Genomic DNA, 22,557 nt, shown 5'->3' with positions numbered 1-22,557 from the left:
GCCTGTAGAATACCTATGGGTGCTATGCATAGACATTTCGCTAGCCCGCGCTACGAGCGTGCTAAACTAGCCCCGGCTATCGACTGGTTACTTGTACAGGATTCATATCATATCGCATTGCTAACACTGGTTTATGAATACGAAAAACGTTAGTTCGCTGATCATCCACCGGAAGCCCGCGCTAAGAATGTCTATGAATACGGCCCTATATGTCTGTGATTGAGAGTTAATATTAAGCCTAAATTGAATTCGAATCATGTCGATATGAATAAGGAAAATGCTTAACATATGTAGGCCTACAAATTGTTATTTTAATGTTTCTGCATCATTTTAATACTGAATCGAATTTTGCGCGGCCAGATACCGTAAAAGTATCACTGCGTCATGCCGATTTCACTTCACGGAAGTCGTATTATGTTTTTGTATTGTCATGTCTAGGAAAATTCTAAATATGGGCTTAAACTAAGGTTATAAAATATTATTGTAACGGGAATTACATGAGGTAAGATTCTCAATCAAGTAGTTGATTAAATGTGGTTTTGGCATCGTGTGAAAATAAATTAAATTTGCTGATGCCATTTAGTGGCTTCTTTGGTTTTATTTCTTATCTATGATTTATACTGTCCGCCACATCCTAGAATTGTTAATTGTAAAATTATGTAATATTCCTTGTATATATGTATTTAACCCCTCCCCTTTGCGGTTTAACATTCCCCACTTCCATTAGAGCTATAGGTGCATGACATTGAAAGTTCTGTCAGTTGTTCAGTGTAAATCAGTTTCATTTATTAGAGCCGCGAAGGTTGTGACAATGTGGACATTGTGCTTGTTCCCAGTTATAGTGCTGGTATCTTCAATCGTCGGAGTAGATGGCGCTGGTATTTCACCTCCTGACACCAGGCATGTCTTAATAGCATTTAATTATGTATTTAAATACCGTATTTTGGAAATGTAACTATTTTACAATTCATTTTTGATTTTCAAATAAATCTATTCAAGATAATAAATTTATTCAAATGCTCAATCATATGATTTATCAATTTGCAAATTTATTATTTGCTAATACATCTTGAAAAATATATTCATTAAAAAGTTTTCGCCTGTACGGTATCATCAGATGTTCAAAAGTTTGACGAAATCTAAACATAAGTTATACACAGTAATTTGCATAACAGTGGTTGAATGATCAATCATGAGTTTTATGTAATGAAAAACTTATAATGGAAAAAGGTTCAATTTAAATAATTTGTCTAATTTGTTTTGCCGAAAAATGAAATGAAAATTTATAAAATGTGAATATTAATACATATGTATAACTTGTGTTACATTTTTGTTACATGTCACTTAGGGTAAGGTTGCCTATATCGCACTACTTTAGCATTTATAATTTTTATTGAACAACACAATTTTTATTTTATGCATTCCTTTACACAAATACATTCCCAGAACATTTACTTTTTATATAAAAAAGAATCCTTGAATTTGATTTAATATTTTTGAAGTAGAATGACATTTTCGAAACACTTGTCAATGGTGCCATTTAGGCAACTAGTTTCCTAAATAGCACCTGCGGTTTCTTACATCGCACCTGTTTAGGTGGAGGGAACAGGATGAAGGAAAGCTTTTAATATCGTACATATTGAACAGTATTTAATATGAATAATGTAATAAATGCAAATTACAAGTTTATTGAAATTAATGAAAGAGAGTAACGCATCTTCAAATGAAATTGAAAAAAATAGAGCATAAATTACCTAATATTTAAACTTCCTGAATATGTTTTTTTATTGTTACACATTTGCCATGTGTTTCACCAGGCAGTTCAAACTGTAAACTGCGTCACCTTTTCTCCACGATTATCTCGAAGCCACCTAAGAACTGCTTCATGATTTAGCTGTCTGAAATGTTAAATGTTATGTTTTATTTAACGACGCTCGCAACTGCAGAGGTTATATCAGCGTCGCCTGATGTGCCGGAATTTTGTCCCGCAGAAGTTCTTTTACATGCCAGTAAATCTACTGACATGAGCCTGTCGCATTTAAGCACACTTAAATGCCATCGACCTGGCTCGGGATCGAACCCGCAACCTTGGGCACAGAAGGCCAGCGCTGTACCAACTCGCCAACCAGGTCGGCGCTGTCTGAAATGATTTGAAGATAGAAACATCTAAAGGCTGGGCCTCTGGGTATTATGACGAGGAGGCTGAAATAGGAGCACATCATTTTCCCGAGATAATCGAGTTTCTAAATTTTTGGAATGGTTCGTACAGGTGGACATACAGAAGCAGCACTTTTTTCTGTGGCAGGTTTGAGTGGCAAATAAAATGTTTGCGCTATTCGACAAATAGTTCACTGTTGATGTAACCTGACTCAGAGCAAACAAATAACGATCCTGGAGGAGCACCAGCTGATAATGAAGGATGCACTGTTTGACGTTTAAAAATTATCACAGGTGGCACAAAATACCTGGTGCGCTTGTACAACACACACTTGTTGTATTAACGCCCTTTTCACCACTTGATATTGCACCCACCTGATGCATTCCTAGTTCAGTTAAATTTTTTGGGGCCTTCTTTTGTACGGTTAGAATTGCTACAGTTGCTCATATCGCACCGGTGCGAATTAGGCACCTACAAAGTGGTGCGAATTAAGAAACTACGTCATAAGTTATTATTTCCTTCATTCTAGCCTATGATCACCACATGTTCGAAAATCGTACTAAGTTAAATGTTCTTTAATATTTATTTTAACCAATAACATCTTAATATTATGGATTCCTTTGCATACAAATCCGTTATTTAGTTACAAAATGTTAGCTAAATATACATCCACCTGAGCGATTATATTAAATACTCTATCACCACGTTGCTAGCACAAAGAAGTGGCAAAACTCAAGTGACATAGTGGTAGTTCATATGGTAGATTGTAACAATACCACTAGATGCTACACTACTACAGTAACTTGTTTTAACCTAGCAGTGGTGCCATTTAGGAAGCGGTGCGATTTATGCTACTCTACCCTATTGTATAAATAAAATTGTTATAATTGATGAGATATAAAATATGTATTTTATGTCAATTTAAGACAGATCACATGGTGTTATGCAAACTATTACTGATGTAGGTAAATGGTGTGTGTTATGTGCAATACATTTGTAGGATCTTGTATAGTGACTGTTCAGCAAGTCCTTGAATTATGTTGTGTGCATGTGAAGTGAGTACGGCATTTATTCATATTATGTGCCAATTTTAAGAATTTTATTTATACATTAAGTGACATCTAACAAAAATTTAACATGAGTTATATGTATTAATATTCACATTTTATAAATTTTCATTTCATTTTTCGGCGTAACAAATTAGACAAATTACTTAAATTGAACCTTTTTCCATTATAAGTTTTTCCTTACATAAAACTCATTATTGATCATTCAACCACTGTTATGCATATTACTGTGTACAACTTAATGGACTTAGTTTAGAGTTCGTCAAACTTTTGAACATCTGATGATACCGTACAGGCGAAAACGTTCATGAATATCTTTTTCAAGATGTATTAGCCAACAAATAATAAATTTGCAAATTGACAAATCATATGATTGAGCATTTGAATAAATTTAATGTAACTATTAGTAATATTTCAGCTTCTTATTTTTCAACACATGAATTTGCATAATGATGAATTGGGAAAAAGTTTTCAGTCATTTAGGATTAATTTTATTTGCAACATAGCGTTATTGTTTCTGGAATAACTCCTATGTGCAAAATATAAAAATGTTCAGTAGGAAGAAAAAAACACATTTATTCATCCTATGGCAGCCGTACATAGGAGACTGTGAATTCTTACATTTTCGAAACAAAGAGAGATAATTACATACAGGAGATTTTATTACTTGCTGTATCACCATTTAAGTTATTTAATAGAGCAAAAATCTGAAAATCGATAAATAGGCCTATGTCACATAGGAATTATTGCAGGAACAACGACGATATATTATTGTTTTTAGTAATTAATACAAATTAATTAATATCCTTCTGAACCTGCTTGTACAAGATCAAATTTTCGTCACATTCAACGTTTCGCAAGACTTTTCAAAACACAGAAAACTTCAAAATTAGATGTTTGTTTGTCTGTAAATTAACCAATAATAATAATAATAATAATAATAATAATAATAATAATAATAATAATAATAATAATTATTATTATTATTATTATTATTATTATTATTATTATTATTATCTTGTGCTGAACTGTTATTGGCCCCAGGCTATGTACAGCACAATAAATATTATACATCTTGATTACACAACTTTTAACACTGTATCACTTTAGAATATGTATTACTGTATATGACTTTCTTGTGTTAAATTATTTTCTATATAATACCTATTCCAAAATAAATATTAGTAAATAAATAAATACATAAATAAATAAATAATAAATAAATAAATAAGTAAATAAATAAATATTATTATTATTATTATTATTATTATTATTATTATTATTATTATTATTATTTTGTTAGCAGAAATCAACGTTAAAAAATGTTTTTATTTAATGTAAAATAGTCATATGTTAAAATTTTCGTAGAACAGGTTTTAAACAAATTATTATTATTATTATTATTATTATTATTAATGTTATTGTTATTATTATTATTATTATTATTATTATTATTATTTTGTTCGCAGAAAGCAATGTTAAGTTATGACTTCATTTGATGTAAAATAGTCATATGTTAAAAGTTTCATAGAATAGCTATTAAAATATTATTATTATTATTATTATTATTATTATTATTAATATTATTACTGTTATTATTATTATTATTATTATTATTATTATTATTATTATTATTATTATTATTATTATTATTATTATTATTTTGTTCGCGGCCTATCAGTAACCAGAGACCTGCAAGAGAGCGATGCTTAACGATATCTGAGATCGGTTTTACCGAATGCTCTTCGTGTCTAATCGCTCGAGCTCGGGTTTGGCCTCCGCTCGCTCGAGCTCGCCCGGGGCATCGCTCCCCTGTCAGAACGAGCGCTCGCTTCAACCACTGTACGCGAAGTACTACGTAGTACAGCATTGGTAAAAATCGAATGAATTCATTTGATTATCAAAACCATTCGAAATAATAGAAATATTCACAATATCACTCGATTATTCATTGATTTTGCTTACCACCACAACAAGCCGTATGAAGTTACACAAAATATGTACTCGCATAGCAGAATATGTTCCATTTTAAGATAATGATAAGAGCTTCGAGTTCAGAATCATATGACGCAAAAATAGAATGATAAGCTTCGAATGTTCTGTGTGGTTGTAGCGTACTGACTCTTCTAACAGCCCCAGTATCTGACCCTGATCTTCATTAAATTAAACACCTGACCTACATGGCGATAAGAAAAAAGAGCGCTGCTCTCAGGCTATAGACCTACGTATGGAATGAGTAATCAACATACTGCAATGTTATTGAACAATTCATTCATGCATTCGAATGATTTAATCCTACAATGGAATAATCATAGAAATCATTCGATTGTTTTCAACAATTATATATTTTAGTGGAAATTTAATTAATTACACATTTTTCTTTGTTTAGATTGAAACAGCCTGAAATGATTTTCTGTATAAATATATTTCATTTCTACCCAGTTTAACATTTAACTTCAAAAACAAACTGAGACACAAATTTAATCGTAATAATATTGTAAATGCAAATTAAATGTTTGGTTATATTACTATAAAATGTGTATAAAACCGAGAAATTACATTTAATACGTGATAACTAAAAAGTCTATCGAAGTATGAAATGCAAATAATAAATTAGTAGCGATTTTGTTTCATCTCGAACGTAATATGAACTTTACTCATATTAACTTGGGAATATTTTTATTTTTTATTTTAGTAGGTTATTTTACGACGCTTTATCAACAGCTTAGGTTATTTAGCGTCTGAATGAAATGAAGGTGATAATGCCGGTGAAATGAGTCTGGGGTCCAGTACCGAAAGTTACCCAGCATTTGCTCGTATTGGGTTGAGGGAAAACCCCGGAAAAAACGTTAACCAGGTAACTTGCCCCGACCGGGATTCGAACCCGGGCCACCTGGTTTCGCGCTGACCGTTACTCCACAGGTGTGGACAATCCTATGTACTTTAAGGCATTCTTATCCCTTACTTCTCCGAATTTAGTCCAAGCAGAGCTAGTAACTGCTTTCCCTTTTTTTGCACTATTCTGACTCTGCTGATTTAATTTTATTTTCGGTATATACTTTTGACATCGTGTCTTGTAATCTTTTACCATCAACAGAGACGGTGTCCGAGCCTCTGCTTGAGATCGACGTCGATACTACTGAATCATCTTCAACATTCGTTTTGATGAAACGTACTGATTAGACAAGCCTACAATTCACCTACTGCGTACTGCTACCGGAAGAGCACTCATGAACACCGAGCGCTCGTCGTCAGACCCGATCGCTCGTTGTGTTGCTTTACTTCGTGATTTATCGGAAATATTCGTATATGATCGTTATTCATTCCGTCAGTGCCTTCCTGGACTGATGATATCCCGCGCTCGCTCTCTTGCAGGTCTCTGTCAGTAACTGCTCTGCGGACCCCTAATGGGTCACAGCCCCCGGTTGAAAATCATTGATCTAACCTTCTTTCTCACAGAAGAAATCTACAAATCTACTTTAGGGTAATTGCTTCTTACCACTTCTATAACACGATGCAAATCGTGCGCTGCACAAGTGAAATGAGTCATTTTTAGTATAAACAACAGTTAATGTTTGTCTAGTTTTCATCATAAGGGACATAATTGCTAATAAAAAGTAACACTTTATCATACTTAATGCCCCCTTAAACAGGACATCCGTAGTTTCGTTGAACAGATTTGCTATAGTTTTATTATTGCACTTTTCTAAAACATCACAGTCTAAAATAATTCCTTCAGAATAATTTTCATTTATTAAACTGATCATTACGCAGCCAAATAGCCTGACTGGTTTCATCAATGGAAACCCAAACTGAACCGCCTTGAATTTCTTCTCTTTATCTTCTGCACATTTTCATTGCTGAAGCATATGCATGTGCTGCCGAAAAGTGATGAGAAACGAAGTGCGTGTTTGTTTATTCCCAGAGAATAGTTGCGCTAGAATTCTAGTAAGATGACATTGTTAAACTTACTCCTTAGGTCTGCTGCACATTGAAAATCAACGCACTCAATTTGTCGATCCTCGGGGAACTGATCTATATTAGTAGACAAAAGAGAAAACAAATATTGAAATTTATGACATTTTCATTGAAATCTTTAACTCTAGCGTTGAATTCTTTTCTTAGTCCTGATATAATTTCTGCGTAGTTCTGAGAATTTTAATCGATGTATTTCTGTAGTGCTGGAAAATGCATGAAATGTTTATTATTTTTTATTCCTGAAATCTCAATTTTGTTTCGAAGGCCTTCACGTGGTCAAAGATAATTTTTTAATAAAAAAGCCGCCCTAAATAAGGGTTCGAATAGATCGGCCTATTAATCAGTTCATAAAGAATAATCATGAAAACCAATTATGTGACAATTTGAAAGGAAAAAGAAAACATTAAGATAAATGATATGAAAACATAGGAAATCATTTACAATAAAAGTTTGTTGGATACAAATGATTACTAATTATAGCTAAGGATGATTTTAACACATGAGATCCTTTGGCATCAATCGTTGCATCAGAAATTTTGAATTGTTTAAGTTGATTTAAAGTTTCTCGTGGGATCGTGCCACGGGCACCAAACATGAGCCCAAAAACTGTCCAATGTGTGATGTGGTATTGTGCTCCAAGATGCTGACAACAATGCTCATATATGACTTGTTTTTCACGACACACCTCTTGTGGCTGTTGCTCGTGCATCTCGAAACGGACTGTAGGATCAAGAATGACACCCTTATCCTTCTGCCGTTCAATTATGATGATATCAGCACGTCTAGTAGAACCATCAGAAGAGACGCAACCAACCTCCTCATAAACCCCAAAGGAAGCATCCTGACGGATTGAAAATGCGATGAGAGAACGAAACGTATTACGTCTGTTGATTCGGAGCAATTCTCCATGATGGCAGATAATAATAATATCAATAATTGATAATTACAATACTCATTATTGGTATTTACCATGGAGACGTGAATTACGTTCTTTCAGTTATGTTTTTTAAGCTACTAGAAAGGCAAGCTGAGACTTCCGTTCTGTGTGTTTAAAAAAGCGAACCTGAACCTTGAAGAATAGCAATAATTTTAATTCATTTTCTGAAATTTGGCCTTTCAAACAGTAGGCCAATATGAAACATATATTCCACTCACTCCTAAGGAGCTCAAAATGTTTTTTTTCTGAAATAACCCGCCATTTGCAGCCGGGATGTAGACCTACTAAAAATTTTGAAGGCTCTTTTCCGTAAGTACCATCTGTTTTCCGCACAAAAGGTACCTTTTTACACATTTTACTGGTCAGAATTATTTCAGACTTTCAGGGAACATTCAATAGAGTACAGTGCAAGTCATAACACAGGAATTTTGTGAAATTTAAATTTATAAATGATTAATTCTGAATATGTACCAAAAGTAACGATCACATTTCTCTTATAAGAAAAAAAATTCGTAATCAATTTTTTTTTCATTCCCCCATGTCAAATCAATGGTAAATGTGCCACTAATAAACTATAAAGGTTTCAGTATTGTACTTGCAATAGTTTCTGGAAAGAGGTTCATTAAAATTCATCAATTTAACATACGTTTGGATTAAGATAGGAGTGTCCGGTTTCCCCTTTACTAAGCTTTTGTCATCTAGTCTGTTGTCAAAAAATCTGTAAGTTGGAATTTATAAAACAGTTATATTACAGGTTGTTCTGTATGGTTGTGAAACTTGGACTCTCACTTTGAGAGAGGAACAAAGATAAGGATGTTTGAGAATAAGGTTCTTAGGAAAATATTTGGGGCTAAGAGAGATGAAGTTGAAGAAGAATGGAGAAAGTTATACAACGTAGAACTGCACGGATTGTATTCTTCACCTGACATATTAAGAACATTAAATCGAGATGTTTGAGATGGGCAGGGCATGTAGCACGTAATGGCGAATACAGAAATGCATATAGAGTGTTAGTTGGGAGGCCGGAGGGAAAAAGACCTTTGGGGAGACGAGACGTAGATAGGAGGATAATATTAAAATGGATTTGAGGGAGATGGGATATGATGGTAGAGACTTGATTAATCTTGCTCAGGATAGGGACCGATGACGGGCGTATGTGAGAGCGGCAATGAACCTCTGGGTTCCTTAAAAACCATTAAGTAAGTAAGTAAGTAATTAAGTAAGTAAGTAAATAAGTAAGTAATATCTCCCAATTCTGAATCGAGTCTGTTTAAGATATTCTGAAATTGTCTATGCTGTAAACATTGTGCACGAATGAAATTCACTACATTGACGACGATCTTCAAAACATTATCTATCTAAATTTAGGGATTTAGCATAAAGGTTTTCTTAGTGTATTAAGCAGTGATACGGCATTGGTGTAACAATGTCGCTTTTTGTTATATTCCTTATAAACAGGAATTATTCCTTTACAAAACAGTTTTGTTGTTTACTTTAGCAAAAAAGTACTATTATAATTTGTCCAATTTATTTGATATGATCTGCCTTCGTCCGAAACGTTTTTCTTTCTTACTGCTACAAGAAGCCATAATCACCATTTATTTTTAAATAAATTCACAGAAATATTAATAACACTCCACAAAGCTCTCACGAACACCGATTCTACAATGTGCGTGAGAAACTGTAAGGTGAAAACTATGTTATTTTTCATAATAATAATAATAATAATAATAATAATAATAATAATAATAATAATAATAATAATAATAATAATCCGTGGCGCTATAGTCCTTGAAGCCCCCAGACCGACAAGCCGGCTGCTGGCCTCACGTCCACATGCCGAAGCAGAGGTGGACGATCATCCAACCAGAATGGAGGTATCGTGTGGTTAACGCGATGATCTCCAGCCATTATAGCTGGCTTTCGCAACCGGATTTCGCTACCTATCGTAGCTCTCCAAGCACATCACGATGCTGGGTGGACACCGGTCCCATACATTGGCCGAAATTTCATGAGAAAAATTTTCCCCCATGAGGACTCGAACCAGCGCGCATTCCGTAACGCAAGTCTTAGGCTGGATGCCTTAGACCACGACGCCACGGTGCGGGACGTTTATTTTTTATATATACAAATTTTATCAGTACAAAAATGTGTTATCTGGTAAACACTTCACTTTGAAAATAACATGCAAAGACTACTGCACGTTCAACAACGCACTGACTGCATAGCCAATATGCGCGGTTATAAATAGCGGTCTTAAACCTACTCAGTATTTCCAATTTAGCGGTTTTTCTGTTAGATCTGGTGTATTTGTGTGTTAGTTTAGTTGATAAAATTTATGAAATTTTTATTGTTGATATAGGGATTCAACGGTTTTTTAAACATTCACAGCGGTGATTGTTGGTCATTTATATGGATTTAGCGACTTCTGCATTGTTTTATAGCGGGTTTTCAACACTTGTATGTTTGATATACCTTGTCCATCAGGGCAACCCCTATTTTAGGGGAAGTTTGTTTACGTACATAGGTACAAGAATGTTATTATTCTATCAAGGCTTGTCATCAGGCTCCCAAAACAGATGATCTTTCTTTATTTCTTCTTAATGTCTACAAGTGTTGGAAAGAATAAATTAGAATTATTGGAAAAAAAGTGTTTTGTTGTAGGCTTATCTTGTTACAAACACAATACTTTATTTTGAAACGATATAGCTTGAAGTACTTTATAAATATGGGCCACATGCAATGTGATTGAGGGCCGCATGTGGCCTACGAGTTGGACAAGCCTGCTATAAGTCTTCTAATCGCAATGCTGATGGAGGAAACAAGAGTACATACCTCTAAAACCTACCACCAAGTACCGTCTTTGTGCACCACAAATTCCACTCGGAACCAGTAGGATTCAAATCCGGGTTACTAATCTGGAACAGCTCAGGATTATTTGATACTCGGTTTTTAAACATGCTGTGGTAGCCAACTGAATTGTTAATTAATTTACTTCTATTCCGGCTTAGACTATGAGAAGCAATTATATCTCAAGGCAGAAAAGGAAAAAAAGAGTCGGTGTCGGGTAGAGTTCCTGGGTAGCTCAGTTGGTAGAGCATTGATACGTTTAATCAAAGGTCCCGGGTTCGATACCCGGCTAGGGAACAATTTTTCCCTTGAAATTATTCAAATCAGCTTCACAGGAAAATTACCTCAAAGCTAGATTTGCAGATATTTTTTGTTTCAGTGTTGTTAGTTTTTGAGATTAAAATAACGTACTCATCGTGCGCACACAAGAATATATCAGATCTGATCGAAGCAATGAAAGATTTACTTAAACGTAAATTGAAGCGGTGAGATCAATAACCATTGAAGGTCATTTACACAAGTTTCGAGAAAAAATGCAAAACACTTTTTTTTTATTTCTTACCTAATTATTATTTTTTGCATGTAATATTTCTGGTTGTTTTAGAGATAAAGACAAAGTAGTATACCAACTTTTAAAGTTGTAACACTTGTGGAAATATTCCAAAATTTAATTTAAAATTTGCAAAAAATGAATGGCCAGAAATGAACTTGAATGGTTATTGATCTCACCGCTTCAATTGACTATTGATAGAAATAATGCCAGTTAAAAACATTTATGCGTTGTCTCTTTGCGGATACGAAGTAATATCTCAATTTGTATTATACTTACGTAGTAGACCGAAAAGAAATTGTAAGTCTTACACTCAGAATGATACTGCAGGTTGGAAGGAAATGAGTACATTCACTTGAACTGATAATGGAAGGATCATTACACGAAAAAGTCATTTCCCTACATTAAATTACGTGCATTAGCCATGACTTCCAATAGCATGATTCACTTCTACCGCTGTCCCCCCTCTTCCCTTTACAAGGGAATTTCCTTCCTTTCTTCCAACCTAACGTTATATTCAATTTTGTAATAGGCCTGCTCTCTATCATTAACCTATGCTTGTGATAAAAATTACTAAAGTAATACTAAAAACCTATTAGATTAATATCTTGGTTTTCCGTTCTTGTTACATTATATAAAAGTGGATAATTTTCAATATTTTTGTAAAATAACAATGGTCAACATCAGCAGGGTCAAAGATACATTTCCCGCCTGGGACCTGCAAGCATGAGTGACGTCTTGCGGTGGCTAGAAGCAGTCAGCAGTACCACAGTCTAGTATATGCAGTCACGAAGCTCAATACGTAGTAAATATGCATCCATAGATAGTTGCTAACCACTAGGATCGCTAATATCGCCTCATGACGGACAATGCGAAATAGTACCGGCATAACTCAAGCTTCGTGACTGTATATCACTATTGCCAACATATCGCTCTACAATCTCGCTAACTTTTCAACAAAAAGTAGCTAAATCTCTCCAAAGTTTGTTAAAAAATCCCCAGAAATGTCGCTAAAAATTAATAATAAATATCACTAAATAAAAATAAGAGAAACATACATATGCGGAGAAAAATATGATTTCCTCGCCGTCACCCTCTTCTGCGGAGTCTGGTTGTATTGTTGACGGCTGTGATGTTGAGGTGGAAGGTGTGGGAACAGCTGATTGTGAATACACTGCACTTGATCCAATCATTGACACTACACTTTCTGGCAAATTGTAAGTGTGGAAATTTTCACTCAAGCGTTTGACCACAATTGTTTTCGTGAAATCTAACACTTTTCAAATCTTATATATTAATAGTACATTATGCAACGAGCCTATAATGAAGGTAATTAAGAAGCGAGTATGGATATTTATGAAACGAGCGCAAGCGAGTTTCATAATTTTCATACGAGCTTCTTAATTACCATTATAGGCGAGTTTCATACGACTTTTTATGCTCGACCATATTTCTAACTTGATATTATTAATGTTATTGTATCTGACCTGGAGCAATGTCCCGTATGTTGTGAGATGTGCGCAGACGCGAAAGTATTGATTTTTTCCGAGGAACAGATGTCCACATTGACCTTGCTAGGCCATAAGAACCTACAGAGATAACATTGAAATAAAATTAGACATTGAAAAACGAGATGACAAATTGAATTTATTTGAATATTATTTACAATTAACGCTAATTATTATAGTAACAGAACATAACCTTCTGCGACAGTATTGGATTTCCAGCCTCCGTGACTTTTCGCTAATTGCATATCCGAGAATAATCGATATTTGCGGTTTTATAACGGTAAAAAGCTGACCTGTCATTGGCTGAACAGTTGTAACCTGAGTCGTCATTGGCTGAAAGACCTGGCCTTTAATGAGTAGGTGTACTTTAATGACATGCATTAAAGGTCTGCTACCAGGTGTATAATTACTACATTTCGGCATGGTCGAGCATAAAATATATTAAAATCAGCAAAAACTACAGTCTCATTTGCTTCACACGAACTGTCGGCACAAAATTCCAAAACTCAATTGCCTCGGGTCGGTTCGGAATGGAAAATTTCCGCGTTGCTGGAAAGAAGTAATAATTAGTTGGAGTTCGCGACTCATCACGTGTCAATCAAAGTTGCCACCGTTTATTGGTATTGGAGAAGTAGCATTGAGAAGAGAGAGAGAGATCTAACCCGTGAGCATCTTTCACCCCTGATCACTGATCCCAAATATGTGAGCAGGGCTTTCACGTATGAATCATTAGACGAGTAAGTCATGCACCGGTGCCCCTTCTAAAACATATACGAGTAAATCAGCAAAAAAAGTCGCTAATCGTATTTTACAAAATTTGTCGCCGAGACTGATTCAAAATTCCTAGATTTAGCGACTTATCGCTAAATATGGCAACACTGCAGTGTACATATGAAAATGTGGCAGTTCTATGGTAGATGCTCTGTTTTACAGACGACATCTTTCGGCCGCTATGCTTTCAGATTCCAGGCGACTAGTGTAGATTAATAAGTAGATTTCGAAGTTCAGACCCCAGTCGGAGAGATACAGATTAACTGATAGCAGAGTATTGAGCGAAGGTGGGAGGAACAGGCGAGGGTTTGTTTACTTTTTCCATCTATCGGAACTATCCACTGTATTATCTGTCTACGACTGGTTGGAGGTTTCATACGTACTAGCACTGAAGCTGGAACTGTTTGGACAACGTGAAGTCATTGCGATGTCTATAACAATTCAATTGGAACAAATCTTAAAATATAAATTATTAAATTCCTTGTACAAGGGGAAAAACCTTACAAGTACAAATAAGTAGGCCTATATTTTATTTGAAAAGGCAATAGACGTCACAACTGCTGGCAAAAATTCAGAATTCTGTATCTCAGAGCGAAAAGAATGAAAGTTCCCAATTTTACTGATTTTGAGATAATCATACCATTTTGATCAGAATTTATTCCTCTATCAGCTATACATATACTTGCTTTGGAGTTTTTTGCTTTCCTGAAAAGTTATCTTTTTGTGACTTCCATCCATTTCGCTCTAAGATACAGAGTTATGGACTTAATTATATAATCGCATGATTTTGAAGCACCGGTACATATATTAAAAATTATAACGTATAAATGCAAATTAGAAATAAGATATATTTAAATGCGTAATTTAAATTAACATAAATATATTGTATTTAACATACTTACTTACTTACTTACTTACTTACTTACTGGCTTTTAAAGAACCCGGAGGTTCATTGCCGCCCTCACATCAGCCCGCCATTGGTCCATATCCTGAGCAAAATTAATCCATTCTCTATCATCATGTCCCACCTCCCTTAAATCCATTTTAATATTATCTTCCCATCTACGTCTCGGCCTCCCTAAAGGTCTTTTTCCCTCCGGCCTCCCAACTAACACTCTATATGCATTTCTGGATTCGCCCATACGTGCTACATGTCCTGCCCATCTCAAACGTCTGGATTTAATGTTCCTAATTATGTCAGGTGAAGAATACAATGCGTGCAGTTCTGTGTTGTGTAACTTTCTCCATTCTCCTGTAACTTCATCCCTCTTAGCCCCAAATATTTTCCTAAGCACCTTATTCTCAAACACCCTTAACCTATGTTCCTCTCTCAAAGTGAGAGTCCAAGTTTCACAACCATACAGAACAACCGGTAATATAACTGTTTTATAAATTCTAACTTTCAGATTTTTGGACAGCAGACTGGATGATAAAAGTTTCTCAACAGAATAATAACAGGCATTTCCCATATTTATTCTGTGTTTAATTTCCTCCCGAGTATCATTTATATTTGTTACTGTTGCTCCCAGATATTTGAACTTCTCCACCTCTTCAAAAGATAAATCTCCAATTTTTATATTTCCATTTCGTACAATATTCTGGTCACGAGACATAATCATATACTTTGTCTTTTCGGGATTTACTTCCAAACCTATCTCTTTACTTGCTTCAAGTAAAATTCCCGTGTATTTAACATACTATATATTTTAAATAAGTATATTGTGAATTTGTAACGCTTTGATGAACATTAACCGGGAATTTATTTTCCTTCATTTGAATGATATTCTCTGAAACACACCTTTTTGCTTCTTATTTCGTTGTGATAACCTACTTTAAGATCTTACTGCATCTGCATTTTCTTTTGGTACATTCAAAACTCCGCCGTTGCACTGCATAAACCTTGCACTTGACTAATGGAGTGAATTATTTAAGAATATAGTCGCGAATTTTACTACCACCATTTCGATTGTCTTTTGTTTGATACGGCTCGGTGACTAGTGGCCAGCGAACAACGACGACTGCCGATATTGGTCTACCGTGCGTATTATCCAGTTGTTCCCCATTATTATTGTAAGTACGGTATTATTGTTGTTAACATCATTATTATTATTTTATTGCTGTTATCTTTACTACTGGTAATGAATGTTATGACTTAATCTGGTAATGTGTACTATCTGACGATGTCATATATAGGATAGCCTATATGAACGATATGAATGAACAATCTATCTATTAATATTTGTATTGATAAGCTTTCGATTTGGTGCTGATACTTTAATCAGTAGTAGTTTCGTATATAATAGATATATTTTCATAAAAGACATCAGTTCACAAAATAGTAAATGACATATTTATGGGTTCTCGAAACAAGCGTGAATGTCTCAGAATTTACACAGGCAGTTGAATAAGACTCTATGTAAAAATTCATGAGCAGAATAAGGTGAAATGAGCGTTGAGCGACTTCTACCGATTTTGGAATAGACACAGACGCACTTGAACTGCCAACATAGAAAACAAAAAATCACACTCAATCGCTTTCACCTTCATCTTGACGGGATAATAAAAGCCTAAACTAACCTAACCTAACCTAACCTAACCTAACCTAACCTAACCTAACCTAACCTAACCTAACCTAACCTAACCTAACCTAAGTGCGTCTGTGTCTATTCCAAAATCGGCGGAAGTCGCTCGACGCTCGTTTAACCTAGAATAAGTATCTTTGTATTATTACTTTGTATTGGATTTCTTTCGATTTGTTGTAGATACTTTTCTCTGTAATAGTTTCGTATATAATTTATATAGTGAGGGTCACATAAGAACAGTTCCTAAACAGCAAATATTGCCATCTTATCAGTGTTGCCAACTGTTCCCAGATAGCACACGATCATCCGTACTGAATGACTTATTTACTTACAGTACATTATGTTGGAAGGTTATTCTAAATAATTCAATAATTGGTAACATATTTTCATAGGCAAACTATACGAGAATGAGATCAACATATTAGGTATTTTTTTCTGACAATATGAAATTCATTGGTTTGACTAAACAATTGATTCACGAGACTTACCCTAAAAATGTATTTTGTTTGACCACATGAAATTATTAGTATTAACTCAGAAAACTTACCTGACTATAGCCTTGAATTTTAACCACAACACAACACATAAAATAAGTATTAGGTATGTATTAATATTAATACTGATATTAATTAATTATTAGTATGTTTAAATTTCACTAGCTTCCAGTAACCGACTCATAAATATAGTACTGTACAATTTTAATTTCATGGAATTCCAGTACCGACAACATTTGTCTCAGCTGCCAACATACCAGTTACAAAACCATTACCATTTGTAGTATTTGTCAGTATCGAAATTCGAAACGAAGTTGGCAAATGAAAATTCAACCTGCAAACTAGAAAATCACCACAATCCACTAGCAAGTCCACACCTGTGGAGTAACGGTCAGCGCGTCTGGCCGCGAAACCAGGTGGCCCGGGTTCGATTCCCTGTCGGGGCAAGTTACCTGGTTGAGGTTTTTTCCGGGGTTTTCCCTCAACCCGGTGTTGGATCCCGGACTCATTTCACCGGCATTATCACCTTCATCTCATTCAGACGCTAAATAACCTCAGATGTTGATAAAGCGTCGTAAATAAAAAATAAAATAAAAAATCCACTAGCATATAATATAGTAATGTGGGAAAAATGATTAGGTTTCACCCTTAGGGTATGAAGTAAGCTGACCTGGATTATAGGGTATTTCAAAAGTAAGTTCAAACATTAAACCGCTATAAATATCATCATATTTGAGATAGGGAAAAAACAAAAACATCACAAACAACGGGGTCTACAAAACATTCAAAAGATGTCCGCCGTTCTCTTGTTCAACGTACAGCATTCTGTCTGCGACATCATGCACAGCATTTTGCAGATAATGTCTTGGAATATTGGCAATTTCTTACGAGATGGCATCTTTCAGTTGCAGTAGGGTTGTTGGATGTGTCAGGAAAACTCGTTCTTTAAGGTAACCCCCACAACCAAAGGTCGACCGGATTGAAATCTGGAGATCGCGGAGGCCACATTGTTGGAAAGTGCCAGTAAAGATTAAATCTTTGGTCTTCAGTCATCACGGTACTCGAGACTCGTGTAAGCTCCAGTTCTAGCTCTCGTTACCTAAACACAGAGTATGCTATGGACGAAACGAACACACGTGCTTCTTTCTCAATCCTTCAACTGCAACTGACGTGATTTTCATTAGCGTTGCGTCATCCAATTCACGGTTCTACCAACCTGCGCATTATTTATAAAATGACTCTCGTATGATGCAAACCGTCACTCAGCAATGCTTGCCTTCAGGTCTACTAGTATACTGTCCGTTACTCAGGAGAAGACGAGCGGAAAGAATGCGACCTTCTTGACCATCGCTGTTGATTATTATAAACATCGCTCAGATAAGCATCCAAGTAGCCAGGTTATTACTCGTGCAGGAAACATGAGTAACAATGCGTATGGAAATTAAAGCTAAGTTGAACAGAAGGAGACCTAATGTTTCCGCTTACTGCAGTATAAATATTGGACGTGTTGTCTTACGTTATCTGTTCACATCCCTTCCTCCTCAGTCCGCTCTCGTCTTCTCCTGAGTCACCGACAGTAGGTCTGATACATGTCTCTGCCGGGGAATGTAGATATGGAGTTAAGGGGTAGTCTGCATTACCCCAATTGACGTATTAAAGCTCAGGTTTGGTCTAAGCTATATTTATAAAAATTCGATGCTAGACTTTTGCTGGGTATCTTCTGATCATATGTTTTTCTTTCTATAGGCCTATGGTTCAATAAATGTTTCTTAGTTCTTTTTTTTTTTTAAGAATTACGTGTAAATAGAACGCTATATTATACTTAATATTGAATTGTTCATTATAATGTATTGTATTGTACGCAGAACTGCATGCCTTGTATTCTTCACCTGACATAATTAGGAACATTAAATACAGACGTTTCATATGGGCAGGGCATGTAGCACGTATGGGCGAATCCAGAAATGCATATAGAGTGTTAGTTGGGAGACCGGAGGGAAAAATACCTTTAAGAAGGCCGAGAAGTAGATGGGAGGATAATATTAAAATGGATTTGAGGGAGGTGGGATATGATGATAGAGAATAGATTAATCTTGCACAGGATAGGGACCGATGGGAGGCTTATGTGAGGGCGGCAATGAACCTGCGAGTTCCTTAAAAGCCATTTGTAAGTAGGTAAGTAATGTATTGTACTACATTTATGCTAGAGTGTTCTGTAATAAAGACGACATGACGAGTTAAGCAGGAAATCGTCTCACGTGACAATTCAGAAAAAAAAATTACATATTGCATTTTTAAGGAACTGGAGGATTTTGTAATAATCTTAGTATGAGATAGCATTTAAAGACTGATCATTAGAACAGAGTTTTACTGTATTGTCCAATTGCTTGACAGAACTTTATTTTAATTTGACAAAGGTTGGTATAGTAAAGAGCGTACAGTGTGTAATTTTATGTCTATAAATCACATGTTCACCTTCATCGGCTATAAGACGGAAGTTTCAACCACAGACTGGCTTTTAGCTGTGTAACATATTGCAGTGTTTAAACCAGCGGTGACGAGACTGGGTATCGTGATTACATCGTGTAATCAAAGACATTCGTACTGGTAAGGGGAGTTTCCTGTACATTGCTCTCTGTCTCGCTCACGTGCTGAAGGTAAGCAGTGTCGGTACCATTTTGCTCTACAAACCCTCTGTCTCTACGAGCAGGAACAGAAGGTTTCGTACGGAATGGGAAGAGGAATTTATTCGTCGCTGTTCTGTCGGAGAAAATGTAATATGTTGCTTTTCTCAACGGTTCAATTAGTAGAAGCAACATTATAGAGGATTACGCTGAATACACAGGCATTATTATTATTATTATTATTATTATTATTATTATTATTATTATTATTATTATTTATCAGCAAGTGTTACCATAATTCTTATATACGTGCCTCAATATACAGGCCTACATCTTCCCTTGAATGATAAAATAATTACTACGCCATATTTCCATTTTAATTTCTTTTTTAATCTTTTGATAATAATAATAATAATAATAATAATAATAATAATAATAATAATAATGGTTTATTTTAACTGGCAGAGTTAAGGCCATTCGGCCTTCTCTTCCACTCAACCAGTATGATAGAAAATTACTACAATGCTCTGAATATAACATAATTAATACAATACAATACAATACAATTCAAAACAATACAATACTACAATATAATACATAATTAATATAATGCAATGACAATTGTTTTCATCTTCACAACACCAATAAAATAATTATGTAATAATAATAATAATAATAATAATAATAATAATAATAGTAATGGTAGTCATACCTGAATGATGACTATTATCAGTTATTTATTAGTTATTTGATTAATAATAATAATAATAATAATAATAATAATAGTAATAATAATAATACATAAAAATCAAAATAATTTGGAATTGTATTCTCATAGTTATGAAACAAAATGTATGAATTCTTTAAGATTGTTTGAACCAAAGTGCAACACTGCTACAGTATTTAATGATAATAATAATTTAGGCCCAAGAATATGTAACAAATTTATATTTAGGTATCCTAATCTTGTCAATTCTAATAGTTCTAGTATTAAATTTAAAAAGTTATGTATTGGATTTTATAAAAATTGAAAAATTGTAAACTTAAATTTATATATTCTTATTGCGTAGTAGATATAAAACAAACTGTAATATATACTTCTTAATTTCATACATCTTGATTACACAACTTTTAACACTATCACTTCGGAATTTCAATTCAGAAATCCGCCCCTGAGCACCAGTTCTACTCTTTCAGGGGCGAGCTAAAGTTTTTCTGTTTATATTTTATGTTATAAACTTATAATTATTAGCTAAATAAATAAATAAATAAATAAATAAATAAATAAATAAATAAACAAATACTGATGGGTTTATCAGTAGTAGCAGTAGTAATAGTAGTAGTAGTAGTAATAATAATAATAATAATAATAATAATAATAATAATAATAATATAGAGAAACTGATTGAATATTACGCGCTAGTGTAGTAATAAAGTGAGCTATTAAACTCCAAGAACTGAAATCAGTCTTCAATCATCGTCATGAAGAGAAAGATGACATAAATAAATGTAAGGAAGCCAGCTATCTAGTGGCGAACGAAATAGCTCGTTCTCTTAAGCCTTCCAACGAAGGAGAGTTTTATAAGAGCATAATGATCAAGTTGGCTCAAATAATTTGTCCAATGAAAGTTGTTAATTAATTTTGAAAAACTGCGTATTTCTCGACTAAATATCCAGAAGAGAATTCAGGAAATTTCTGATTGTGTTCATGAGGAATATTAAAAAAAAATCAAGAAAATTTATATATATATATATATATATATATATATATATTTTTTTTTTTTTTTTTTTTAATTGGTTCTTGATGACAGTAGTGACATTACTGATACAACAAAGCTTGCGATTTTTATTAGCGGGTTGATGAAGAACTCAATGTTAGTGCACGAACCACCACTGGTTGTAGTTTTCATGCCATGTACCTCTCCCCCCGTCTCCTTACTTCTTAGACTGTCTCTCGCGTGTAATCACTGCCGTTCGAGTTTTGGTCACCGCTAGTTTAAACGAACTCTTCTGTTAAATTTAATACATTTGTTTACAGGCCAGTAAACACTCAATGTATTAACGAACATGTTTTATTTCTTTGAACAGAGTAAGAGAAACCAAAGTAGTGATAGTTGGTGCCGGTGTATCAGGAGTTGCTGCTGCCTCTCGCTTACTGGAAAATGGAATTAACGACTTCGTCATTCTGGAAGCTGAGAGTCGATATGGTGGGAGAATTCACTCTGTGAGATTTGGTAAGTAATGCAATATTATGACTAGATAATAATTTCCAAAATTACATCCACATTAACGTTGGTTGAACTGAGTATATAAGACTTAGAAATAAAATATTATAAGATAGGTGTTGCATGTTCTCTCAACAGAAATTCATAAGTAGGAAGGAATAGAGAGAACTGGAGTGTGTTATATTAGACCTAAGCGCTTCAGTCCTAATGGATTGTGAAATTAATCTTTATCAGGTTCATAATTTTATTCGTAAATAATTTTGATGATTTTCCCTGCTCTGGATGTAATTAATTCCATTCCTACCTTCCTTCTTCTTTCTCTTGTTCTTTTTGTATACCTGGTTACAAATTATTGGACGACTTCAGAAGGCTATATTTTCACCAATATTGAACATAAATACCATTTGAATGACGGAAGTTTGTAGTTTTAATGCTGACCATGGATATATTCGATGTGGACCCTAGCCGGTGATCCCTTTCTTTCTTTTTTTTTAAAAGAATTACGTGTAAATAGAAGGCTGTATTATATTTAATATGGAATTGTTCATTATTAGAGCCCGGATGTTTGGCAAAATGCCTTATTTACTAAATAATTATTTTCATAGATATAAATGTTATTTAGGGTAAATCAAAGTAATGGGGAAAATTTTTATTTTGTCTTTTTAAGGTGTTTTTCACTATTTCAATAATACAGCGAAACTTCCCTTAACGGACACTTCCCAATAGCGGACTCCTCTCAATAGCGGACATTTTAAAATTCCCCTGCAAAATAACTTTAGCCCTTATGATAAAATTCTTCCAAATAGCGGACAT

At 34.4% G+C, this 22,557-nt stretch overlaps 1 protein-coding gene across 1 annotated transcript in view; it reads left to right on the top strand.

Annotated features, from left to right (window-relative positions):
- Positions 1-21,735, top strand: part of Remo (Remoulade) — a 180,364-nt gene extending 158,629 nt beyond the window's left edge. Inside the window, exon 18 of the mRNA XM_069828272.1 lies at positions 21,608-21,735. Coding sequence (XP_069684373.1) covers positions 21,608-21,612 — 5 coding nt within the window. The 3' untranslated portion in view covers positions 21,613-21,735. The remainder of the gene's footprint in view (positions 1-21,607) is intronic.
- The last annotated feature ends 822 nt before the right edge of the window (positions 21,736-22,557 follow it).

Source organism: Periplaneta americana, chromosome 6 (assembly GCF_040183065.1).
Source record: "Periplaneta americana isolate PAMFEO1 chromosome 6, P.americana_PAMFEO1_priV1, whole genome shotgun sequence".
NCBI classification, from domain to species: domain Eukaryota; kingdom Metazoa; phylum Arthropoda; class Insecta; order Blattodea; family Blattidae; genus Periplaneta; species Periplaneta americana.
Note: the sequence above shows the minus strand (reverse complement) of the source record. Positions and strands in the feature narration are given on the sequence as shown.